Source organism: Balaenoptera acutorostrata, chromosome 3, assembly GCF_949987535.1.
Source record: "Balaenoptera acutorostrata chromosome 3, mBalAcu1.1, whole genome shotgun sequence".
Taxonomy (NCBI): domain Eukaryota; kingdom Metazoa; phylum Chordata; class Mammalia; order Artiodactyla; family Balaenopteridae; genus Balaenoptera; species Balaenoptera acutorostrata.
The window spans coordinates 32339966-32367513 of NC_080066.1; the positions used below are offsets into that span (position 1 = coordinate 32339966).

Consider the following 27548-nt stretch of genomic DNA (forward strand, 5'->3'; position numbering starts at 1 on the left):
TACTCCACGAGTTTGCAATAAACATTCCCCGGAAGGCAGGGGAAAAACAACCCAATTAAAAAGTCCCTAGCTTTTAGCCGCCTGTGTGGAATATCACTCAAATTAATTCATTAAAATTTCTCTAAAGCACTAATATTTATTAGGCCCCTCCGATAACTACACATTTACCTAACCCTTATGTAACCTAAGTCTAGCTTTTAGTTTGTTGATAAAGCTCTGAGGTACTGAATTAAAAGTCTTACAAACTTCAATTACAATACATCACCATCTTTTCAATCTTTTTAACCAAGAAAAAAATGGCTGTAATGGTCTTAATGTAAAAGATATGCATGACAGCTTTTCATATTTTAGGAGCTGATTAAAAAATTACATAGAATACTTTAAAGCAGCCATAAACTAGTCCAAGGAAACAGTTCTATTAACGTTCCTGGCTTTGACTTTACATAAGGAGATAACTTTCCCTAAAAAAACCAAAAATTTGAGCAACTGAGAAATGAGAACTTCCATACAGAACTGCAACTGGTAAATATAGTACAAAACCCATGATAAAACTTAACAGGATTACCTTTTTGGCACTTTCAGGACCTGATTCATCAAAGCGAAATCTCACAATTCTGAAATCTTTACAGTAAATAATTAACTCTGTTGGATTAAATTTCAGCTTCTGGTTTGGGCCCAGGACTTTCTGCTTCCTTTTGTGGTCATTTACTAAAAAATAAAAAAATAAAAAAATTTCTTTCTTGATATTCACTCTTTAGTACACTTTAACAAATTCTTACTGAAAACAATCGGAAGGTCACCCACCACTCAGTTCTGCTTCTCTAGAATCTTTCATATTTGTGTATAATTCCTAGAACTTTGGGGGATCAGTTTTAACTTTGCTTTTGACAATATTAAAGATATTTCTTTGCACAAAACCACCACCATCTATATTTTTTTTTTTTTTTTTTTTTTTTTTTTTTTTTTTAAGGATTTTCTTATTTATTTATTTATTTATTTATTTATTTATTTATTTTTGGCTGTGTTGGGTCTTCGGTTCGTGCGAGGGCTTTCTCCAGTTGCGGCAAGCGGGGGCCACTCTTCATCGCGGTGCGGGGACCGCTCTTCATCGCGGTGCGCGGGCCTTTCTCTATCGCGGCCCCTCCCGTCGCGGGGCACAGGCTCCAGACGCGCAGGCTCAGCAATTGTGGCTCACGGGCCCAGCTGCTCCGTGGCATGTGGGATCTTCCCAGACCAGGGCTCGAACCCGTGTCCCCTGCATTAGCAGGCAGATTCTCAACCACTGCGCCACCAGGGAAGCCCACCATCTATATTTAATGATTAAAATTTTAATTAAAAAGAGGACAAATACTAGAAAATATAAAAAGCCATATATTTTGGGACTTCCCTGGTGGCGCAGTGGTTAAGAATCTGCCTGCCAATGCAGAGGACACGGGTTCGATCCCTGGTCCGGGAAGATCCCACATGTCATGGAGCAACTAAGCCCGTGTGCCACAACTACTGAAGCCCGTGCACCTAGAGCCCGTGCTCCACAACAAGAGAAGCCACTGCAATGAGAAGCCTGCACACCGCAACAAAGAGTACCTAGCCCCCGCTCGCCGCAACTAGAGAAAGCCTGCACGCAGCAACGAAGACCCAATGCAGTCAAAAATAAATAAACAAACAAACAAACAAATGAATAAATATTTTTTAAAAGCCATATATTTTATATCTCCATTTAAAAATAATTTATTGATTTCTTTTCCATTAATTTTCCTGGGACTCAAAAAAAAAAAAAAAAAGGGAAAAAGCGAAAAACCTACAGAAATAAAACTCTAGCCCAAGTATTTGAGAGGTGTAACTCTTCAAGCAAGAATTCCTGAGTAGAACCAGCTTTTAGGGGCTGAGTGAAGAATAATACATACCTGTGACTATTTGCTCAATACATGTTAAAGGGACATCATGTTCACCAAGAAGAAGGTTTCTATAATGGAATTTCTGAAATAAAAAAACACATTCATGTTAATTATTTTCCCAATAACTTCACGATGGTAATATGAGTCTTACTTTTAGGTGTGATGAGAAATTGCGACGACAATCTCTAAAAAGAACAAAAGCTTTTGCCTGTGCAGCTATGACAATTCTAAGGCTGTAGTTATCACAGAACACACTTCAGTAGGAAAGTAAGGGGAGGAAGAGAGAAACACATACTGTGTTCACATTCTCTCCACCTTTCTCCCCACATTTTAAACAATAAAATTAAGTCAAGTTATATACTACAATGTCATTATCACATACAGGATATGTAATATTATACTGTCAATCACTTCACAGGCAAACACTTGCATATCTAGTTCTGGTTAAACAGTCACCAAAATAATAAAAAAAAAGGGGCTCCAAAGTCATCAGATTTTAATGGGTAAAATCATAGCTTGATTTTCACAATGGAAATTTTAGAGCAGAAAATAACTTTTTAGAGCAGAAAGTCTACTCGAAATAAAAATCTTTAGTCAAACTACAGCTTACTTTTTAAACCCATTTTTTATATACACTTTCAGACTAAGGACATTGTTGATGCTATTAACCTTCTGTTGGTAGGGCACTGGCTTATTTTTCCTATTAGTGGTATTGGATTTAAGCTATTCTAGGTACATGGGTCTCATTTATAGTGAAATCTGGGGCCAAAGATAGAAATAAAGCCAAAAATAATAGGAAAAACCCAAGTTTACAGCCAAATAAGCTAGTGTCTCTACATACTGGGTATCTGTAAATGCCTTAAATTTAGTCTAAATATACCTACAGATTGCAATAGATTGAAATACACTTATCCATAGTTACGTACTTCAGTCAAAAGTTTAGAGTTAACATCCAAATATTACTATTACAAATAAAGGTCTAGGGAGTAAAAGTGTATATATAACACTTTACAAATCAAAACAGAAAATAGGAGTTGAGGAAAAGTCCAGGATTTTTAAGTTAGGCAAACGAATGACTGACTTTTTGAAAACTCAAATTATATGGAACTGTTGTTTTCCAGTAAGAATATAAAATAGCAAGAGGGTTATTAAAGAAAAACTTTATCAATATTTTTCTTCATTCTAACTACTAGAAATCTGAAATGAGAATTTGACTTTTTTGGAAAAATACTAGTTAAAGATACTATAAAATATGTAAAATGTGCAGCATCTATGAAATTATTTGCTATATAATTTTTTCTCCTTATGAGTTGTAAAATGGATATCTTTGTTTTTATAGATAGGTTAAAAGATTTAGAAGGAAATAATAACTCCTTTATTGAAAAGGATATATAAGCAAAGATCACAGAGGATAAACACAGCAATGTGACTTAAAACCATCTCACTAATTATACTCCTCAAGTCTCAACATTCTCCTTAAACTTTATTTTGAATTTTAATATAATACATTCCCAACCTTATATTAATCACTTATTAATAATTTTATTATAATTTTTCCATATCTGTGCTTTATATAATATTGATAATACGTACTGCTTAGAGTCAAAAGCCCTGATACAATTAAACAGCATACAAATCAAACACACCTGTAATGGCATTGGATTATCCGTAATAAAGGAAATTCTGAAGTTACTGCATATCAGTTTTCCCCACAAATCGTATTGACTTGTGTCCGATGCGATGCATTTTCTCACAAAATTGACTTCATTTACGACAATTTCTCCTTTACAAAAAGAAACATATCACTGTGTGAGGTACAACCACACCATAAAATGTCAACAGTTGCTGTGTGACCTAGAAGGAAGATTTCATGATGACGATAAGAAGAAACACTGAACCAGGACCTCCCATTGGTAACAGTCACAATGGGGCACCGCACTCCATTTGTAAGACACAGAAACTGAAGCACAAAGAGCTTAAGGGTCTGAGATGGTTCAACCAGAAGGGCTGAGCTGGAGTCTGCATTCTTTACTATGCCATGCTGTCTCTCATTTATTTACCGAAAGGTGCCCTGGAGAAGAAGTAAGTTGCACTGTCTCTTTCAGAGTATTACTTGATGGGCTATTTGTATTTTACTAACATGTGACTTGATCTCCCAAACCGATATCTTCGATTCCTTCCTAAGACAATTCAGTATGAGAAACAGTGCAGTATTAACTTCAAAATTAATAATGCAATCTATTTATTTTAAAATATATTCCATAAAGACAAATTAAATTTCCCTCTGCACTCACATTATAACTTAGTTGACAATAAAACTTTAAAATATAGTTTTAGAGTTAAAAGGGAAGACTAAAGAAATAAATATAAGAAACTAAAACAAAAGTTTTAATGTTCTTTGAAGAGAATAATTTTCTGCAATTGATTTAAAGCTTGGTCATCATTAATCCTTAATTTCAAGTTCTAAAATGCAACCAGACCCAGGGACGTTTTTAAGTAATCATTCTCTAGGGTCCATGGTAGAAGAGTTAGGGTACTGAGCTACTTTGCCTATTTCTGCCAGTAGAAACACCTCTAACAGTGATGGACAGAACCGTTGCTGACAAGCCCCAAACACCCACCAATTCACAGAGCGCAACTAGAGTCTCAAAACAATCCTCTCTCTTAAATGTTATAATAAATTTGAACTGCAAAAATAACTTTTATTCAAAGTTCTTAAATGCACAAGATGAGTTTTAAGAACAGAACCCTAACATTTACTTGAGGATTAAATTCAAACATGCTCATGTCAAATTCTCGGCTCAGACCAATGGAGTGATTGTCTCTTCTGCAGACAAGCCTCCTCCACGTGGCCTCCCGCCCTCCTCCCCACCCCCTGCACCCTGAGCCCCGCCGCTGTCCTCATCCTCCCTCTCCAGCCACACTGGCCTTTTAGTCCCTCTCAGGGGCCGGACTGCGAAGATTCATGGGGTCTTCGCACATGCTGTGCCCATTTCCTGGAATATGCTTTCCTTCTGCCTCAGCCCAATCGCTTTCTCAGGAATGCCTTGAAAACTCTCCGTGCCTAGATTAACTCCCTCAATCACAGCATCATTTACCTGTAATTCCCAGCATTGACCACAGCTGCAATTATGCATACCCTACATATTTCAAAATCATTGGGCTTCTCCCTGGTGGCGCAGTGGTTGAGAATCTGCCTGCCAATGCAGGGGACACGGGTTCGAGCCCTGGTCTGGGAAGATGCCACATGCCACGGAGCAACTGGGCCCGTGAGCCACAGCTACTGAGCCTGCGCGTCTGGAGCCTGTGCTCCGCAACAAGAGAGGCCGTGACAGTGAGAGGCCAGCACACCGCGATGAAGAGTGGCCCCTGCTCGCTGCAACTAGAGAAAGCCCTTGCACAGAAACGAAGACCCAACACAGCCAAAAATAAAAATAAATTAATAAAAAAAAAAATCATTGCCTGTCTCACCCTCAGGATCACATGCCCCATGAGGGTAAAAAACGGACTGGTTTTTCTCTGATGCTGACATTTTAGTTGCAAGGCAAAGGCTCAGCATGGGGCAGGGGCCTGGTCAATGAGTGCTGAACACCTAAGTGAATGAACCAATTCACTGCTCCGGGTTCACCTGACCAGCACCACCAATGGAGCAGGAGCGGTTCCAGACAGACAGAAACCAGTGATGTAACACGGTCACGCGCCAAGAGGGTCAGGAGATAAGTGCTGGAGGGTAAATGCACATGAAGTCAGAAAACTGTCCCAGAGCCACCCCTGCTCGCCTACCACACGCACAGAGAGCTGCAAAATCTACCAGTGGAAAGGAAGAGATGGAGGGCTTGTGGGACAGGACATACGGCCACACTAGTGCCGTCAGCCAACCGTGTTTATGATGCACGTGCTCGGGCAGCACTTCTCCACCAACCCGACTCTCTTACCAAGGGCACAGATGTAACATATCCAGTCCACAAAGGCAGCGAGAATGCGACAAAGATAAAAGGAGGAAAAGGCATTTAATGGGTCCCAGGGCTTGGCCAACCCAGATGCAGCCCCCTGGTTTTTGTAAATAAAGCTTTACTAAAACCTATCCATGCTTATTCATTTGTGTACCGTCTATGACTGCTTCCACGGGACAAAGGCAGAGCTAAGTACTTGCAACCAGAAACCTCACGGCCTGAAAAGTCTCAAACATTTACTGTCTTGGACTTCACAGGAAAAGCTTGCCCAGCTCTGTGCTAGAGATGGTCACTTAAGTGACAACTCTTAACATTATGTGAAACAAGCCTTGGAAGAAGCGCTCAGGCACATCCTGTCAGAGGAAAGGCACTTTCCACCTGCAATGGTACGGTGCCCTCAGAGCTCGGGAGGCCTGCTCAGCAGCACTGAGGAACCACAACCTTCCCCCAGAATGTGTCTGCCACAGTCAGGTCAAAAGATTCCTTTCTCACCAATGAGCCGCAGCACTCAGCAGAAGTGAAGCTGGAAATCCAGGCCTAACTGCTCTGCTCCCCATTCTCCATCATAAAAAAGCAAAATTAAGCACAAATCTGTGAATGAACTCTGTGGGGTTTAGATTAGAGTCTGAGACATCGGTATAAACTCAGGTATATCTTAATATATACAAAGATGGAGAGGTAAAGAAACAAAGGGAGGTGTGTGTATACATGGCTTAGTGTGCACGTGTTTATTTTCTACTCTGTCTCTTGAAAACGCCTCCAGTAACAAACCACATTCAGCACTCAGATCTTGGTATTTAAATACCATTCTCCAAAAAAAGGAACCAGGACTCACTGGAAAAATGTTTGACTCCAGGGCTGGGGCAGAGGAAAGACATATTGAATCCGGAGCTTCTGATAGTTCCAGAATGCCAGAAAGTAGGGAAGGGAAAAAGAGAGGGGGGAATGGGGGTGGGGGAGAGAGAGAGAGACAGAGAAAGAGAGAGAGAAAAGGAGAACATTTCAAAAGGATAGAGGAACCAAGATGAAAGAATTCATCATCCATCAGTAAAGACGGAGAAACTGTCATAGGCTGGAGACTAGGGAGACATGGTGTTCTGGCAGGGGCGCTAAAATAATGGCTATTAGTGAAAAAACTAGGGAAATGTCAATAAAACGTGCAGCTTAGTTAATAGTACTGCTAGTTTCTTAGTTCAGCTAAATTTATCGGGGTTATAAGATATTAACATTAGGGGAAGCTGGGTGAAGAGTATGTGTTAACTATCTGTACCCTTTTACAAATCCAAGTTTATTTAAAAATAAAACTACTAAAGAAAAGAAAATGGACAAGAAATATATGAAACAACAACAACAACAGTAAAATAGGGACCCACTGGGCTATGGTCTTTGAAGGAAAACTGTTACATAGCTTTCTGAGTGGAGAGTGGAAATGAGCCTGTGGGATAGAAGAAGTAGAGTGGGATGGAGGGAAAGAAGAAAAGGAGGGCACTTCCAGGGAGATGCTGAACTGGGACTTCTTATTATCATAAGCATGTAATAAAACAAGCGCCAAGTTAACCTGGCTTGAGTTTTAGTTGATGACACTAAATTTTGTTCACATGGAACCACTCCATAAAATACGTGGATCATGCAGCACGGCTCTCTGCTCACAGAACAATTTTCTGCTCATACTTTATAAAAAAAAGAGGGAACCCTGGGTAGGAACTGTCCTCAGCTACTGCCAGGCACGAACTACAGTCCTGTGGGCCAGGAAACCACCTCACAGGTGGGAGACAAACAGGGGATTCAGAGTGCCTCTTCCCAGAGGGGACAGATGCAGAAACGCAAGAGCGACCAGACGGTTCTTGCTACATTTTAAATTAGTGACCTTGAGGAGGAAACTTAGAACTGAAGCTTCAAAGCTCCCAGAGACTGTCCTCCTGGGCTTTTCCGGCAGGAGGGCGGTGTGCTGCCAGCCACGTGGGAGGACCCTCAGCACCGGGCACTTGCCAGCACACCACGGGCAGGAAGCGACGGGGGCCGCACGAAAAAAAAAAGCAGGAAGCGAGCTTCAGTGCAGGGTATGCAAAAAGCACCAGAGAAAAAACTGTCTAAACTAGAAGATGATGGGCCAAGACGTTCTACTATAATCTGGGAAGGAATCAACAAATCATCAAAGTTTGTTTTCTCAAGACCCTTTCATATGTAAAGATAAATAAGAAAGGAAATATAATTAAAATTAATAAGTCTCCAAATGGTATAGCTAGGGAAGTTTTTAACTCCCTGAGAACCAAAAATTATGCCACAGTATCTTTCATAATACCTTACACATTTAGAAAGTCAATACATGTTTGATGAATTAAAATAATTTTTCCCATAAATTTTAGCTTGAAAAATAGTTTAAGACAAAGCCTCACTGTACACAGTAGCTAATTAACCTACGGAATGTGCAGAGGCCCAAGGCATAGCTCAGTCTGTGGCTTTACATTCAGTGAGTGACCATCCCAGACAGCCTGGGACTGGGGACTCCTGGCGTGCAGGACTTCCAACATTAAAGCCAGGGTAGTCCAAGTGTCACCTGAGCTGCAGAGAAATTCAGGAATTAAAGTGGCCTAACAGTTGCTAAGGGAAGCTGAAACTCTGTACAAGATGAGCACAAGACATCTGAGGCCGCTCCTGGTACTCACAGGGTCACACACGATACAAAAAAGCACGGAATCAAGTACCACGTCCAGTAAGAGCTACCCATGACGGGGGCTGGAGGAAGGTCAGCAGTGTAGACCTCAGGAAGAGACCAGAGGAAAATGTTTAAGGCAGATGAGGGTTAAGACAGAGAGAACACATGATCACAATAACAAAGGCCTGAATAAGGAAAAAGGCATCTGGGTCTGAGTGAAGCAGATATCAACATTGGGAAACAGTGCAGAGGTCAGCAAGGTGAGTGTCAGCAAACTACAGAGGTTACAGACTTTGGATTTTATTTTTGGTTTAAGCAGGATTTTCCTTAAGGGGGTTCATGAAGAGTTTCTGAGCAGGAGCTGCAAGGTCAGGAGTAAGGAGGTGACCTGAGGTCCTGTAACAGGCGCTGGAGGAATGGACGGCTCCAAACCCTCAGAAGAAGGTTGTCCAGGTGAGGCACAGACCCAATGCTAAGACATCGCAGTTGGTTACACCGTTCACGGTTCCAAGGAGCAGTTACAAGGCCTTCTGTCTTTCAAAAGCAGGGTATCTAAAAATTAAAATACTACGAAATTCAGTCTACAAGGATCTCTAAAGCCTATCTACAAAAAACCAAACCAAAACAAAAAACACCTGAAAGAGACAGTCTGCTTTAGGGGATTCACAATCTAGTTGAGGAAATAAGACGTACAGTGAGGCAGAGGACAGTAGTACATAAATGGTCCAAACAGTGAACATGTTAAAAAAAATGCAATAAACAAGACAGCTGCCCAACAATGGCTATTTTCATTTTCCGGATGGCCCTAGGTCGTATCCTTTTCTGATCTGATTACAAAAGACTCAGACAATCAGCGCATTCATTATCGATCTACTAGTTAATCTCCTAATGGAAGTGCTGCTGGCACTGCAGATGGAAGAGGTAGGGCCGAGCTGACCCCCGCCTGTGCACAGAGGCTGAGTCTTAGCGGGCACCACCGGGCAGAGCACAAGTCCTCTCCCGACCGCCAGGCCCTCCCCAAATGCGGCTCAGGTGCCCTTCCTCTGAGCCTGCACAACCTCGGCTCTCCTCCACTGAAGCACTTGCCAGTGAACTGAGACTCAGGGCAGGAGCCCTCTTCTTCGGCTGCTCCCCCTCTACCAAGCAGTACGGAAGGAGCAGTCAGTACCCACTCAACCATCAACTCAGGCCGTGGCCACAGCACTTCAGGCCGTCCCCCTCCCACCCCACAGATCCCTAAAAAGATCACGTCCCAGGGACCTCCCTGGTGGTCCACTGGGTAAGACTCCGCGCTCCCAATGCAGGGGACCCGGGTTCAGTCCCTGGTGGGGGAACTAGATCCCGTGTACATGTCGCAATGAAGATCTCGGGTGCCGCAACTGAGACCCGGTGCAGCCAAAATAAATAAATAAATATTAAAAAAAAAAAAAATCATGTCCCTGAGAGAGAAAGCCCACCGAGCCCCACTCGCTGCAAATCTCATCCCCTCACAACAAAGCCGTTGGCATTCCACCAGCCTCCGCTCAGCTCGGCCAGAGACAGGAAGTCCACTGACTCCCGAGACATTCCATTTTCTGGCAGCTGAAATCGTTTGAAAGTTGCTTGTCAAGCTGGGTCAAATCTGTCTGCTGTGGAAAGGGCAGAGCCGAGGACAGAGCTCTTTCTACCTCACCTAGAGCACTCCCTCTAGGACGATATCCAACCCACCCGCTATCCAATCCCAGAGCATAAATCTGGACCCTGGTGTCAGCACAGTCAGGCAGGCCCTGCTGCTTAGTGGTTAAAGGCACAGCCTGGGAGTCGGGCTCCTAATCCTGGCTCTGCCCTTGCTGGCTGGGCAACACTGGGCAAGTTACTTAACCTCTATGACTTGTATAGTTTTCTCCCCTGTCAAAGGAAGATAAATTGGTACCTTCCTGACAGGGCTGTCATGAGGAGTAACCTGTAAGCTATATCATATATTAGTTAAGGATCTTAGTTGAAAGTGTCAGAAACATGCCTGGAACTAGCCTGGCAAAAAGAAAAATTCTGTGGCTCTGGTGTCAGCTGGACTTCAAGGAAAATGGGACCGTCAGAACTCTCCCTCGGTGTTCTGCCTCTGCCGCTCTCAACACGTGACGTCATTCTTTTGGACAAGTTTGCTGGTGCTTCAGCCACGGACGGCACTACGGAAAAGGATCTCTTTCCTCAGTACCAATCTGAAAACATCCAGAGGCAAACCTGTGCTCACGCTAGCAGTCTGGGGGTGGGTTATCATCTTTGCTGGCCACACGAGAACCCCGGGCTGGGTGGAGATGGGGAAGGAGAATTTGTCAGAAGAGAGAGGGTGCATTTTTCAGAAGATGGTGGAAAGACTCCAGGCAGATAAAATAACTGATGTTCTCTGTGTGAGTGTTCATTAAATTGTACCTATAATATTACAATAATATCATGGAGTGATTTCCAGTTCAGATTCCACAAATCAGGTATACTACAAAAATAATTCAGGGAACCGACAGAAGAGCTAACTTAAAAACTTTTTTAAAAGTCACAGCTACTAATAGAAGAACATATCTACACCAAAGAAGCTGGAAGGACATAATCTCAGAATTTAAAGCAAATCAATTTAGCTTTATGGAAAAAAGCTGCATTTTTCTTAATTTTCTCAATTTGACCAAGGGCTGATAAAAATTTTATCCAGATCTGATGCCAGCCAGGCCATGACTGGAATCTGGGAACCACTGGTCCAGGTCACAGTCTTCTGCCTTGTCCACAGGCAGCATGGAGCTTGCCCCAGCCCTGCTGCGATTCAAGCCCACTCCTCCTCCAGCACCTTCCCAGCTAGCATGAAGCCAGGAACCCAGGAGGTACTCACAGGCTCAGTGAATGGATCCACCAGCCCAGCAGCTACCCAAACAGACACAAGCTTAGTGTGGCAACACCTGCTCTCACAAATATATGCTGGAACACACACACACACACACACACACACATACACAGTTTAAAATTCATACCCTCCCTCTTGTCAAAAGGATTGGGGTGATTTTACACACACAACATAATCGTTAAAGAATGAGATTCAGGTAATGACGGGAAGATGAAGAGAAAGCCTAGGCAAAGGCCAGGTGCTTTGACAGAGTGCTGTATTTCAGTTCTAGGCTCAGGTACAATTTTCTTGAGAACTGTGGCTTTGGGAGAGAGCAAGACGCATGGCATAAAGTAAGAGTCTTCCCCTTCCTCCTAAACCTGAGAGTTGGTCTGTTTGCGTATATGCGCACGCACGCATGGCTATGGGAACAATTTAAGCAGGTGGTCTGAGGGGTCCTTTCACTGTCATTCACTCAACCAACATCTCGATGCACTATGCTGGACATTGGGTACCACAAAACTGAATTAGATACAATCTCCATCTCAAGGAGTTTCATGAACCAGGCAAGCTGAATATTACTAACATAAACCACAATCTAAATTAAATTCCTAGTCAATTTCTTCTGTTTTCTTTGTTTAATAAAAGCTGAAGATCATTTTAAATTCAGCCTTGTTAAGTTCAACAGAGCACTTGGTAACTGCAAATAAACAATTGATTTTGTGTTTCAATTTTCATCTGCTTATTGAATTAAAAGTTCAAACTTTGGGCAACTGAAGTAGGATATCCTTGAACCCAAGGCATTTTGCCAAAGCATAACATCCAACACTATACCTCTGAACAATTACTTCCTTGTTTCGCGTGTCTGTGCAAAGCCGCAGGTGACTTGGCCAAGTTTTCTCTTGGTTTCTGACTATAATGAAGGCCAGAACTATATTATGAAGCCCTCTCAGGCAAAGCCCTAGCGCAGCCCAGGTCTTATAGATCACCAATGCTTCAGTTACTCTCCACTTGTCTTCTAGATTTCCCAGGCTGAAAAGGGAGCAACAGAGGTTCTAGCGGGAGTTGGTGAGGTTAGAGGTGAAGCAGGGCACAGAGACCACGACGGGGGGTGGGGGGGGGGTCAGACAGAAAGAACGGCAAGATCGTGGGAAGACCAGGATGGGAAGGTAAGAACAGAAGGGGTGGGGAAGGAGGGCAAAGACACACTAATTTAGCATTGACTAAATGTTCTGTGAGGAATACATTAGGTGCAAACAGAATGCTGGGTGCCAAAGCCATCACGTATGCACACACGGAGCCAATGAAGAAAAGCTACCACGGGTCAGGGGATCCAGACTTAGCTATGATTTCTAAGACAAGTAAACCACTGACAGTCAGGAAATGGGTTTACAACTTCCCCAGAAAACGCCGACATTTTAACAGAAACGTAAGTTTTTAGTTAATTCTATAGAACAGATAATCCCTCAATGTAAAGTTCTTCAAGCTTAGTGATATTTAGTAACAATTTCACAAGCAAAGCTTAAATATAGAAGTTAACTAAAGAAAATCAAACACTATCATTTGTAGCTAAGACCATGTGATTTATTAGTGTCAAATCAAATCAAATATCAGAAGCGGAGAATCAAAGAACAGGGCCTGTTCAGGGTAAAAGGACCCAAAGTTCAATAGCTCACAGGCACTCATTCAGGAAGAGCACTGTTTGCCACAGGGTTGTTTAAATGCCTGGAGTGACTAAGACCAAAACAGAGCACACACACGGAGCAAAGGTTACTTATTAATTCTATTGTTCACTTTGAGGACAAGTACAAAGGATATTTAGTACACACTGTTTGGCTAAAAAGCATTAACAAAATAAAGGGAAAATATTTATAACTAACTCCCCAAATAAAGTTTAAGACAATTTTAAGAGTTAACATCTATAATAGGGAACCATAGGTTTATGTTTTAAATTTGTTTGTTCCTACTTAATATTTAAAATTTTAAAGCACAAAATTTTAAGTTACCCTATTTGTTCAATTACTACCTATAGAGTTCTAATCATTTTATCAGATTTAGCATTAAGTAACAACTGCGATTTTAAAATGTTGATAGTAGCCACACAAACTGGTATTTGATTATATTTCATGTTTAAAACAGGCTTTCCTGGCTACTTTCCCCAAAAATCAGATTAAACAACTGACTTCCTAGCTGTTATGTAATTATTATACAACTCAAAATACCAATCAAATAAATGCATTATACGCTTTAAAACTAATCTCCGATTTACCATCAATTCCTACCTCTACCTCTAAGGTCTTCTAACGTCAATTTTGTTCTAAACCCGTGGTTCTCCACAGGAGGAAAATTTTGCCCCTAGGGTTCCCCCCACCCCCTAACAAAAGGGTCTGGCAATGTCTGGAGACATTCTGGTTCCCACAAGTAGGAGGTAGAGGAGGTGGTGCTCCTGGCATCTAATGGGTAGAGGCCAGGAATGCTGCTAAACATCCTACAATGCACAGGACAGCCCTACAACAAAGAGTTACCAGGCCCAAAACGTCTATAGTGTCTCTGTTGGGAAACCCTATTCTAAATTGAAACAAGATTTGCAAACACAGCTGACACCCTCAAAAAACAATTGCCAAGTAAGTAATTCAAAGTTCACTAAGCTTTGTTATTGGTATAGAGACCCAGACATAACAAAAGTTGCTTTTTATACTACTGAAATGTGATCTGATTATTAACCATGAATGCATGAAATTGCAGATGGACAAGAAGGGCAAAAAGTCCTTTCACCACCTAAGCAATTCATGATCGCTTTAAAAAAGAACATTTCAGGAGACGAAAAGGAAGTAAGGTAGTGGTATTCTTGAGTTTTCTAAGATGCTTCAGTTTTCAAGGACAAACACCAATTAATCATTACTTTTTGTTGCTGTCCTTTAGTTCTAACCAATCTTTATTTTTTTTTTCCATCCTCAGTTGTTAGATTTTTAACTGGCTAAAGTTTAAAGTAAATGAGGAAAGTTAACCACATGGTACTAGCTGGTAGAATAATCTTAGGCCAAAACACATTACTAAAGTATCTGTTAGAACACTCATGTTTACCTGGCAAAAGAACGGGCTCCAGTTTTTTAATCTTCGGTTCTGAATTAATCTTATCGTCAGTCTGAAATACATCAGCAAAACAAATCAAAATCAAAACTTTTTTCCCGCCTGAGAGATGAAAGCAAATTTTATTTTCTAGGTGATGACACAGGCGACAGACACGTATCCCCCCCACTTAAATTCTTACACATTTTTACCGAACTCTTGTAAGGATCTGCTCGTGATGGAATTGAGAGTCTGGCCAAAAAAATACTACAACCGTCTGTGCCGCTTCCAGGTGTTCACATTTACGACAGGTAGGTAACCCCTTCCACTAGGTGCCCACAGGCGATGCGATCCTGCCGGCGGTCACGGCGGGGACCGTCGCCAGGCGAAGGGCTAAATAAATCCCAACTCCGATCGCTCCCTGGAGTCCCGTCTCGGAGCCGAGAACGGCTGCGGCGGAGTTTTGCAAGTTTCCACTGAGACGGCGAGGCTCCCGGGAAGGCGGCTTCCCCGCGCCGGGGTCCGGGGGACGGGGGACGGGGCAGTCTCCTGGGCCTGCCCGCGCGCGGCTCCCCGGAAACGCGAGGAGAGGGCGCCGCGGGGAGACGGCTGTTTACCTGGGGCGGCGGCAGGAGGTAGGACCTGAACGTGGGTCTGGGCGGCTTGAGCGAGAACATGGTGCCGCTGCCTGCTCGGCTCGGTCCGTCCCGGTCGGGGCCCGGGATCCGCCTCCCGACGCCCGCTGGCTGAGAGCTCCCCGTGCGGCCGCCCGGGCTCGGTCTGCGGCCAGCCGGGCCGGGCGGGCTGACGGGCGTGGACACGCCTGAGCGCCCGCCCGAGCGGGGAGGAGCCCGAGCCCATCCCCGGAAGGGGCCCGGCGTCCCGCCCCGCCCCGAGAGACGGCGCGCGCAAGCCGGCGGCCGGCCGCTACCGGCTTCTAGGCCGCGCAGGAGTCGGAACGCGAGGCTGGCGCCTTGCGCCGCTGCCCGGCCCTCAGCGAGAGCGCCAGGGGGGAGCGGGGCGCGGGAGCCATCTTGAAAGGCCGGTCCGGGCGGGGGTGGGAGCACTGCTATGGCGGCCGGCAGGGTCCACAACGGCCCGCGGGGACGTACGGCGGCCCGCGGGGGTCACAGGAGCCGCGGGAGGCGGCCCGAGGGGGGGCGGGTCACAGCGGCCAGCAGGGACCTACGGCGGCCGGCGGGGGTCATAGAGATCGCGGGAGGCGGCCCCGGCTTTCGCTCAAGTTTCCATGCCGACTGCCCCGCGGTCCCCCTGTCCCCGGGACACCCCCCCCTTGACGCTGCTCGCTAGTCCTCCAGCTCGCGCGACCAGTGTTGTTTTCCTTCTTCGGGAGGAGCCCGGGGCGGGGGAAGGGGACCCTGGAGCCCTGGGCCCAGCCGGTCACGCTGTCTGCGGCCAGCGTGTGAGGGACGGGCACCGGGAAGGCGGCCCGGGGCAGCCGGCAGTGACTGGGATCAGACGGTCAGCGCGGTGCCTTCAAGGTCAACACTGGGGGAGATTTTTGTCTGTGCGGGAAGCTTTGAGACTGGGGTGTCCTGCTGCTGAATTCCACGGGGTGCTGAGGCTATTGACGGAGGACGTTGCCAGGCAACCCGGACTCCTCCATTTACTTTAAGTTCTACCCTCTTTATTAAACTTTAATGTGGATAAAGATATTAAGCAAGTTACCTTCCTTTCTTTTCGTGCCTATCCTCACGTGTAAAAATACCAGTGAGCAGATAAATGATCAAAAGCCCAGCAAGAGTCAGGCCTTAGCGGTGTGGACCGAATAGGCTATGGACCGAATAATCTGCCCGTTAACTGCAAAGAACCGGCGAATTTCAGCGTATCAAGCGCAGGGCGTTTCTGAACTCTTCAGCATGTTTCCGAACTGGAGCAGCCTTTGGTAAGGGGCTAGTGATGTTTCATTTTGGTAAATCTATTAGTTGAGACTAGATTTTTCTTATGCTTTGAAGAATAAATCCCTAATCCAGCATATTATAATTAATGTCACAGGGAAGCTCCAATGTGGCCATATGAATCAACAATCATACTGACAAGTGTTGCTAATGGAAACACTAAAAAATTTAAACAAAGATTCAAAAGTTACGGTTTTTGGAAAATAATTTATCCTGGATCCAGAACCCCACTGATCTTTCTGGTTAACTTGTTTGAGTGCCATATGATTCCATTTTGACCGGGAACCACAATCATACTTTAAAATATTAAGCCCATTGAGTTATAGATGCTAAAGATAGTGTTGTGCACATACATTTAACACCTTTTTATGAATAGTCCGTGTTTTCTCTACATTAAATGGATTAAAAAAAAAACAAACCAAACTCATAGAAAAAGATCAGATTTGTGGTTACCGGAGGCAGGGCGTGGGAGGAGGGGGAATTGGAGGAAGGTGGTCAAAAGGTGCAAATTTCCAGTTAGGCGATAAGTAAGTACTGGGGATGTAATGTACAACACGATAAATATGATTAACACTGCTGTCTGTTATATAGGAAAGTTAAGAGAGTAAATCCTAAGCGTTTTTTTTTTCTTTCTCTTTTTATTGTATTTGCATGAGCTGATGAATGCCAGCTAAATTTATTGTGGTAATCATTCCACAATATATGCAAGTCAAACCATTAGACTGTACACCTTAAGCTGTATTTATACAGTGATGTATGTCAATTACATCTCAATAAAACTAGACAAAATGTATTCTTGTTCCACAAATATTATTCAAGGAATATGTGGATCTTTATACTGAGACGACTTACTATAATTTGCCTTTTGCCATACAGGTTTTCTTAGGATCTACAACTCTAATAAGTGACCATACAGTCGAAAAGTGGAAAAACTCTGATTTCCAGATTTGTCCTGACTTACCCTGAATTTTAGGGCCTTTTCAGATATCTAATTGTATCAGTCTGCTTGGGTTGCCATAAGAAGATACCACAAAGTAGGTGGCTTAAATAATGGAAATTTATTTCTCACAGTTCTGGAGGCTGGGAAGTCCAAGGTCAAGTATAGGCAAGATGGAATTCTGGTGCGAGCTCTCTGCCTGGCTTGCAGACAGTGGAGAGAGCTGAGGGTGGGGGGTTGGTGGTGGATGGGTGCAGGGTATTAGAGAGAGTGCACTCTGGTGTTTCTTCTTACAGAGGCTTTAATCCTGTTGGATTAGGACCCCACCATTTATGACCTCATTTAATTAATTACCTCCTAAAAGCCCTACCTCCAAATACAGTCACATTGGGGGTCAGGGCTTCAACGTCTGAATTTTGGGAAAATAAATACAGTTCCTAACACTAGTCCTGATCTTCTTGATACTCTGTACATTCGAAATAGCTGACTGTCTCCTTCTTTGGTTCTGATGTCACTATTTTGTCCCTTTTTTTTCTGACTCTGTTTCCAGTATTGGTTCTTCTATCATGGGGGATAGTGGCATTCCGTACAGATCACCTCCTTTTCCCTGTGAAGAGGAAAAAAGAGCTAACATTTCTTGAATATCTATTAGGTGCTAGGTAATTAATATATTCATTCAGTCAGTTACCAAATTTGTATTGATTGCTAACTCTGTGCTAAAAACCTCTGTGCTTGGGTCACTAAGAAAAAGTTTCTACTTTCCTGACACTTTCACTCTGGGTGGAAGGATATAAAAAATTAATATATAACAAGTGCCATGAGGAAAAACAAATGGGAAGAAGATGAGGGTTTTGTTTTTCAATGGGAGATGGGGTGTGGTCAGGGAAGGCCTTTCTAATAAGATGACATTTGAGCAGAGACAGAAGGGAGTGAGGGAGCAAGCCAGGTGGAGATCAGGAGGAAGAGGGTTAGCGGTGAAAATGCCCTGAGGTGCAAACCTGCCTGGTGTGTTCAGAGCAGCCTAATCTAGTGGAAGAAGAGGTCAGAGAAAAAGAAGCCAGATCACATAGGGCCTGAAAATTGAGAAGCTTCTGCAACATTTTGAGCTGAGAATGATGTGATCTGACGTTTAAAAATAATCACTCCCCCTGCTGTAGAGGTACAGCGTGGTAGAAGCAGTGAGACTGAAATGGAGCAGGATCCTATGGTCCTTCTCCCTGCCCCCCATGCCCTCAGCCTGCCTTTTGTCTGCAGGAAAACTTCAGTCAAAGAACAAATTCAATCAGAGAAGTGAGAAAATGCAGAAGCAAAGGAAAACAATCAAACAGGACAAAATAGTAATAGTTTAGTCATTAAGCAAAGTCAAGGACCTTTAGTTCCTCCTCAAGGGCTATGGATAATATTCTGAGCCATATCCTGTGAGCTGTCTTATAGCTACTGAAACCCACACCAGGTGGAAGAAGTTAACTACATGATGACCAGGCTGTAGCCATGACATAAGCTGCCACAATTCTGAGAGCTGCCCTCAGAGAAATGGGAACAAACCGACCCTGGAACTAAAGATGAACTGTACTGAAATCCATCAAGATGACGCTGATCAGACCACCCCATGACCAATTTCAAGATGACTGTCAGAGCTGCCTGTGCTGTTTCTACATGTAGTCGCCTCCTTCGGCTTTTATAGCTCTCACCCCCCCAGTGGGGGGGTCGGCCTTGAACAGGAGTCTGCCCTCTCCCCCACCCCCTGGTTGCTGGCCTCTGAAATCAAGCAAACTTTCACCAACTTGCCCCCTTATTAGCTTTAGAGCAACGAGCAGCCAGACCCTACATTCAGTAACAAGACTAGTTGGGGGCTATCAGAAGAGTCCAGATAAAAGGTGATGGTGGTAGCAGTGGGAGAGGTAGTGTACAGTGGTTAAGTATCATGTCTACAAAACTATACCATTGCCTGAGTATATGGTCCTGGAAGATGACTATTAAGTCATTTAAAAAATCTGTTTCTTGAGGGGGAATTCTGGGAAGATGACAACAGCAGCATAATTATTCAGTCTCCTCATGAAAATAGACAAAGGAACTATAAAGCAAAACTAGAGGCCCATGGACAACATTAACCACAAATCTAAATGGAGTGGTATCCCTATGATTTCCAAACTATAGGCAAGTAGGAGCAAACCATAGTACTTACAAGACCTTTGTTATATCAGCAAAGGAAATCAATGAGGCATCTGAAGAATCCCCAAATAGCCAGAAGGTATTTACTGGCCCAGCCAGTCAAGTTGAGAAGAGCAGGTGAAGTAGAAAGTGGTGTTTGAGAGTGCAAGGGCTCCTGGTGAGCTCTGAGGGGTGGAACAATATTGCTGTAGGAACTCTTGAAACTGACCTACCACGGCTTCCTTCAAGGAAAGGGACCCACACTGAGGACAAACTGCTTGGCATGGGAACAAAATTGAGCCAAGGAGAGACAAAGGAAAGAGAGGGTCCAGGTAAAGATGGAGGACCAGGAAATCTCTGAAAGTAAGCTGACTTTACAAAATTTTAATGCTAGACTGTAAAAATAAAAAAGGTTCTCTTGGGACTTCCCTGGTGGTCCAGTGGTTAAGACTTCAAGCTCCCAATGTAGGGGGCATGGGTTCGATCCCTGGTTGGGGAGCTAAGATCCTGCATGCCGCATGGTGCAGCCAAAAAAAAAGGTTCTCTGCAAAGTTAGAAAAACTATCCTGACAACTGCCTCCTTCAAAAAGTTTGAGAAAACCAATTTCACATAAAAATAACCAAGGGAAAGTATGGAAGTCAAATCCCTTAGAAAACTATTGTAATGAAAAAGAGAAGAACTGAATAGCACTCCTGTAGACAGTAAAAGCACATCAGAAAAACATGCCCTCAATGCAGATCAAAACCAACGCCCAGCATTTCAAAGAGCTAAAAGACACAAAGAAAATGATAGGAGACATGAATGAATTATGCAAATCAGAATTAGGAATATTTGGAATTAAATGAACAAATTCAGAAGAGAATTTAAATAAGAGAAAGAATTATTTCAGAAATGAAGACTAAACCAAAAGAAACCCAAGGGTGAATAAACACAATTTGTTATGCCTTAAGAGAAGCAGAAGATAAAAAGGAGAAAAAATTTTCAAAAATCAATAAAGAGAAATTTAAAAAGATAGTGAGAAAGTGGCAAATATTGAGGATAAGCGAAGGAGATCCAGCCCTTGAAGAAATAATAAGAGCCTTTGTGGAAAAAGCAGGGGAGGAGGGGCTTCCCTGGTGGCGCAGTGGTTGAGAATCTGCCTGCAAATGCAGGGGACACGGGTTCGAGCCCTGGTCTGGGAGGATCCCACATGCCGCGGAGCAACTGGGCCCGTGAGCCACAGCTGCTGGGCCTGTGCGTCTGGAGCCTGTGCTCCGCAACAGGAGAGGCCGCGATGGTGAGAGGCCCGCGCATGGCGATGAAGAGTGGCCCCCGCTTGCCGCAACTAGAGAAAGCCCTCGCACAGAAACGAAGACCCAACACAGCCATAAATAAATAATAAATAATTTAAAAAAAAAAAAAAAAAAAAAAAAAAAAAAAAAAGCAGGGGAGGAGATAAGGAGACAGAAGAGATACTGCAAACTATATTCAAGAGAACTTCCTTGAAATTAAAAAAAAAAAGCTTCGAAACTATGCATTGAGAGAACACACTGCACGTGAGACTGTCAATCCAGAATTACCAACACTAAGACATATTCTTGTAAAACTATTGGAGTTTAAAGAAAAAATAATGAAAATTTATTTGGGTATCTAGACAAAAAGAACAAATGACTTCTAGGTGAAAAAAAATTAGATTATCATCAGACCTTTTGGAAACAATCCTTTATGTCAGAAGAAAATGGAGTAACAGGAATTCCCTGGCGGTCTAGTGGTAAGGGCCCGGCGCTCTCACTGCCCGGGGCCTGAGTTCGATCCTTAGTTGGGGAGCTAAGATCCCACAAGCCATGCAGTGTGGCCGGAAAAAAAAAAAAAAAAAAGAAAATGGAGTAACATATTTAAGGTACTCGAGGAAAGAAAATGTAAAAGGATAATAATTGCAATGGATTGAAACATATCACATGTTTAAATTCATGCGATCATAATGGTGTGTATATATATATATATATTTAAAAATCTCTCAGTCACCTTTGGAAGATGATAAAAGCCAATTCATTATCTTGAAAACTGGCAAATAAATGGGAAAAGTCAATCATTATTCCTGCTGTGCAGTATGAACTATACCACTGTGTAATCAAATAGTAAGTGAAAGGAATCATCTCTTTATAAAGTATTCTAAATAATAAAAGAAAAAGAAATAATAGGATTCGAGTATTACAATTTTCAACCTCCTATGAATGAAGGGATCCAGATATTGAGTATGAACAGCTACTGACATCACAAAAAGAGAGGCAAGTAGACATAGATGTGCCTCATGATGAAAGAAGCAGCAACACCCAAGTAGCCTTGCCATCAGGATCGAACCTAAGCCTGAACAAGCCTCTGAATTCTCCTGCCAACTTGCAGGCAGAGTGGAACACATCTAACTGCATATGACTGTTCAACCAGTAAAATTTAGGCTGTGGGAAGCTTTGCAAGTCAAATGACCCACGTTCTTCAACAGATGAACTATAAGAAGGAGAAAGGGATAGAAGGGGAATCAGCAAATTAAAAAACAAAAAAGAGGGGTGCTTAACTATAGTGCTAAGGAACATTCAGGTGATAAAGCTATAATGAAATGCAAGTGTGGGGCTTTTAAAGCATGTCTGCAAAATTTTCAACACGCCTCCCAAATATGACCCTCTTCCTTGAGTCTGGGCTGGCCTTACTGACTCACCTGTGACCAAGAGAATGCAGTGGAAGCGAGGTCATAAAAAACAATATCTCCTTCTTGTTCACTGGGACATTCACTTTTGGAACCCTGAACTGATTCCTATGAGGCTGCCATACTGTGAGGAAGCCCAGGGCACACGGAAAGGCGATGCACAGGCGCTCTGGTGGATGGACTCTAGCTGAGATTTAGATCCCCGCAGACAGCCAGGATCAACTCCCAGACCTGTGAGGGAAGGTGTTTCTGGATGATTCCAGCCTCCAGACACTGAGTCTTCCCAGCTCAAACGCCGTGGAGCAGAGACACTGATGTGCTGTAGCCAGTTTGTACTGGCTCACAGCAGCAAATTGTTAGCATTTTTCCCCAAACCCACATTCAGTGATGTCACACGAGTAGCTTGATGTTGGCCAGGGTAGGAATAGTTACACCATGGAAATCAGCAGACACTACAAATCAGGAGCATTCCTTCTATGCCTTGTCTGAATTCCTGACCCACAGGATCCATGAGCATAATAAAATAGGTGTTTCAAGCCACCCAGTTTTGGAGTCATTGTTTTACAGCAAGGAAGTGGTTACTATAAAAGGAGAGTGGTTGTTTTTGTGGGGAGGAAGGTGGTTGACACAGGAACTTTTGGAACTTCTGGGGTGGGTGGCAAATTCTATGAAAACGGGTAGTGGTTATAAAGGATGTCCATCTGACAATAATTAAGACATACATTTGTTTTGTGTGATTTTCAGTATCTTTTGTAATAAAAATTATCTTTAAAATTGTCTGCTTTTTTATGTAGGAGATAGTAAGACAATAATTTCATTTCTCTTTATTTCCAATTTATATCCAGTAAAATGCATTTTTGATATGGAATAACTATATGACAACATTAACGTTTAATTTTTAAATTTTGAAACCTAAATTATGGAAACCTGTAGAAGCCTCGTGGTGATGCAGTTGTATGTACAGAAAGTAGGCAATCATACAGTCTCAAAGGAGAGAGTCACTTATAATGAGGTCTTTTGATAGTTCAATTCTTAATTCCCCTTGATAGAAATTTAAAAATGAGTTTTTAAACTTTATATCAAATATCACATCATAACTCATTTATGAGTGTGACAGAGTTTATGGGATATAAGAATAAAAGCCCTCTTATGTTTCTTATTAGGTTTTACATAGAACAGAAATATAATTCTAATTTACTAAGACAGTTCTATGCGAAATGATTTTTTAATAATTTTTATTTTTTTGTTGAAGTATAGTTGGCTTACGTTTCAGATGAACAGCAAAGTGATTCGGTTATACATATATACATCTATTTTTTTCAGATTCTTTTCCATTATAGGTTATTACAAGATATTAAGTATAGTTCCCTGTGCTATACAGTAAGTCTTTGTTGTTTATTTTATATACAGTAGTGTGTATCTCTTAATCCCAAATTCCAAATTTATCCCTCTAGCCCCTTTGGCTTCCATAAGTTTGTTTTCAATGTCTGTGAGTCTATTTCTGTTTTGTAAATAAGTTCATTTGTATCATTTTTTTAGATTCTACATATAAGTGATATCATATGGTATTTGTCTTTGTCTGTCTAACTTACTTCACTTAGTATGATAATCTCTAGGTCTATTCATGTTGCTGAAAATGGAATTATTTCATTCTTTTTTATGGCTGAGTAATATTCCATTGTATAAATATACCACATCTTCTTTATCCATTTCTCTATCGATGGACATTTAGGTTACGTCCATGTCTTGGCTATTGTAAATAGTGCTGTTATGAACACTGGGGTGCGTGTATCTTTTCGAATTATGGTTTTCTCTGGATATATGCCCAGGAAGGAATCTCCATACTGTTCTCCATAGTGGCTGCACCATTTTATATTCCCACCAACAGTCTATGCTAAGTGCTTTGAACATGTGCATTGTTTCTATTTTAATGTATTAGATACTGCTAGATTTGATCAGATTGGATATTAGTTCTTAATATTCAGTTTCCCATATTTAGCAAAATTGGAATGACATTGGAATAATAGCAATATAATAACAAGCAGTCTGGCTTAGTGCCCTGCGTAATAGGCCCTTAATATTTGAGTCGAACGGAGTTGGTAGAGCACATAAATAGCTATATTGTATGATTCAGGGTGTGCAAGAAAAGTCCCTGCCATAGGTTCTGAAATTTCACCATTAGAATGTACACATTCTGGGTCTGTAAGATAAATACCTTAAGAAAAAAAAACCACATCCCTTTCAGCCAACACTTCTACAGGAGACTCAGTGAGACTTCTGGGAATAAACTCAGGCCCCACACCTGAGGCAAGGTGGGAGTGACCTAGAAAAGGGGTCTGTGTAATGAGCGGACAGGTGGAGAATTCCAAACAATAGCTTTGCCTTCTTCAGACCTGCTCTCTCAAGCTGTCAGAGGTTCTCCAGATTGTTCTGAGAAACCTTTTTTTAGGTTGTGGCGAAGGGCTGCAAGTTTTCTTGGCACCCAAAGCAGAGATTTAGGAATGAGGTCAAATGGAATGGGTTTATCCTTGGGTCAAATAACACAGGTAGCAGGATTGATTAAATAGTCTCGAATCAAGCTCAGTTCAGGGATTCTCATCTGGCTATTAAACTCTCAAGTCTCCTGAGGTCTCTGATTAGTACCTTTGGCATAACTGCAGTGAATTAATCTCTCTCTCTCTCTCTCTCTCCTCCCCCTGCCCCTTGCCAGTTTATGGCGATGCTGTGTCTTTGAACTTACAAGTTGAAGTACACCTTGTGTTTTCAGCCGTGATCATCTTTGTAGTTCTTGAGAATTCCCACCTTGAACACGTATGTATCCTTTAGGTTTTAGCCACAGCTTTACTTGTGTAAAGTAAATGTCTACCGTTGTGTAGACAGAAGTACAAGTAATTTGTGTTTGCCATCAAGGACTAGATGACAACAGGAAAATTCATATGGGATACTTTATTTTTACACATTAACAAAACTCTTGGTCACCCTACCCTATTACAGTGTGACCTTTGATATAATCGTGGCCTTTTTTTTTCCATCGTGTAATTTTAAAACATAAAGCATTAAACCATAAAATAAAAAGAAACCCAAAAGAACATATCATGTTTACTTCCCCTTTCCAATTCTCACTTCTTGCACCTCATAGTTTTATTGTTCTTTTCCCCCACCCCTCCTTTTTTTTTTCATGTTTGCTTTGTCTTTCATTTCCCTTTCTTACATAGTTGCTTACTCCCTTAAGTAATCTACTGGTGGCACCCAAAGGCATTTCTTTGGCTATTTGGTTGCCCCCAGAAATAAAGAGATCGTAGGATCCTGTATACTGATGAAGCAATTTATCATGACTGGAGCATTATCACTTTCATTGATCCTACTCCAACTAAAAAAACTAAGTTTACTAACATATGCTAACAAAACATTAAGTTTAGTGCATTACATTTTAAATTGCAATGAACTAAAATTAAACTCTAAATTTTAAATAAGTCCAAATTGTCAAATGTTTCTAATGAAAACAATTTCAGAAATGGATGATGTTTAGATGACCAAGATGGGACTCATCAGTTGTTCTGATTTAAAAATCAAAGAAACAAAACTCATTAGCATTCAGTTTCTGAGGAATTTTTCTCTCGCTTAACTTTCAGGTCTTCCGCTGTAATTCTGGACACAACTGCTAAGTTACTTACACTGCTGGCGTGTCCAGATCTGTCTAAGGTGCCCTGAATGGCTTTAGCATGCCTAGGATGGCCGTGTAAACTTTGTGACCTTAAAGATGGGAATCCCAAAGTTTGGTGTGTTTTCACAGACAGTAAGTTTTCCTTGTCAGTTCTGTCAGTAACAGCTAGTGACAAACGGGCCATCTGAGGGCCTGTTTCAGAAACACAGTTTTCATCTTTGGTGTCTGTGAAATGCCCCTGATGCTTGGCCTGCACTGCCGTTTCAGACCCAAAGGAAGGGATATCCATGCTCCGAGAACGCATAATCTTTTGAACTTGATACCTCCATTCTGTGGTCCATTGCTGAACCGTGGAGGGGCATGTTTGGTCCCCAACTGCACTCGACTTGTTAACCCCGCCGACCAGCTTTCTTCCCCGGGAATATACAAAGCTTCTGGACTTCATTGCTTTACAAGCACTGAACGTCTCATCAGGGTAATAACGGGTCACTTTTGTTTCTTCCAGGGGATAAGAAATGGTGCCTTCTATCTTCGTTGTTTCCACTGTTAGCTGAGTGCTTTGAAAATCCGACTTGTTCTGTCCATGCATAACATCTGTTTGACTGAAACTTGGGGAGCTCGTTTCTCCTCTCTTAGAGTCTGCCTGCCTTTCATCATCTTCAGCTGAAATCCCAACATCTGGACCTAATTTCGGCTCTGAGGTGCTCTTCACGTTGTCTGATGCAAGTCGATCGCCGTCTGGGGATGCTGGCGTGCTCGTGCTGGGTGGCAGGCGAAGGCTGCCCCGACGCTCTGGGACCAGGTGCGTTCTTTGGTCCTTCTCTTCCTTCACACGGAAGGAACCGACTTTTTTCCTGAACCCCGTCCCTGGTGGCATGCAGAGGGAAGTATCCTCATACAACAACCCCTCCCCGTTGAAAAGATACCTGTACATGCTGTAGCCATCGGCACTGTTGATGCTGCTTTGCCTTAGAAGGTACGTTGCATCGCATTCAGAAGAAGCCCGGGACCGGGTCTGCATCAGGTCGGACTTGTCCATTCCTGCGAGGTTTTCCAGCGCATTCACCATTCTGCTAGATAGTTCTTCCAGTTGGGAAAGGCGAAGGTCAACAGTCTGTAGGGAAGTTTTCATAAAGTTTTCTCTTTCGTTGATTTCTTCCAACCTCATGGACATATTTTCAACTCTGGCGGATACAAAGGGATAGGTTTATTACACTGAGATGAACTAAGGATTAAAACCAAAAATATAACGTTATTGTTGCTGTATGATTTTGCAGGCTTTTGGGAATCATGGGCTGCTTGGGGCATATTTTTTTTTAAATTTTATTTATTTATGGGCATATTTTTAAACTTCACACTCTCCTAATATAACTACTGAAAATTACAGTGAGGAGCATCAGAAAATAATAGAAATATGGTTAACGCATATGGTGCTATTTACCATTCATTGCTCTAAATGCCTTATGTATTCAACAATACGTACTCACTGAGGTCCTATTCTAGGCTTGTTTAACTCTCACAACAGCCCTATGAAGAAGGCACTATTATCACCATCCCCATTTTACAGATGAGGAAATCAAGTCATGGAGAGGGGTAAGTAATTTGCCTACGGACGCACAGCTGGCAAACAGTATGGCACCAGCAGGGATGGGCACCAGCTCTGGTCTCTCACCTGGTACATCACATTGCCTCTGATGATAAAGGGAGACTCTAGCACTTAGGTTTTTGAGTTTTGAGTATAGCTGTCAGCAATGAATGGTTATCATGACAAAATAAAT

At 42.6% G+C, this 27548-nt stretch overlaps 2 protein-coding genes across 6 annotated transcripts in view; both read right to left on the bottom strand.

Moving 5' to 3' along the window:
• Positions 1-15472, bottom strand: part of MTMR10 (myotubularin related protein 10) — a 45570-nt gene extending 30098 nt beyond the window's left edge. For 4 of the 5 annotated variants that reach the window (XR_009007673.1, XR_449781.2, XM_057543866.1 and 1 more), the window contains exons 1-5: positions 15036-15472; positions 14434-14494; positions 3542-3678; positions 1905-1977; positions 566-708 (exon numbers count right to left, since the gene is read on the bottom strand). Coding sequence is in view for 2 of the 5 variants with exons in the window: in XM_057543866.1 (XP_057399849.1) it covers positions 566-708; positions 1905-1977; positions 3542-3678; positions 14434-14494; positions 15036-15095 (474 nt within the window). In the remaining 3 variants the exon portion in view is untranslated. Of the gene's footprint in view, positions 1-565; positions 709-1904; positions 1978-3541; positions 3679-14433; positions 14495-15035 lie in introns of those variants that run through there. The other variant, XM_007167507.2, reaches the window with a different exon arrangement.
• A 10016-nt stretch (positions 15473-25488) lies between these two features.
• The window catches only part of TRPM1 (transient receptor potential cation channel subfamily M member 1), a 115921-nt gene continuing 113861 nt past the window's right edge, over positions 25489-27548 (bottom strand). The window contains exon 29 of the mRNA XM_057542664.1: positions 25489-26954. Coding sequence (XP_057398647.1) covers positions 25694-26954 — 1261 coding nt within the window. The 3' untranslated portion in view covers positions 25489-25693. The remainder of the gene's footprint in view (positions 26955-27548) is intronic.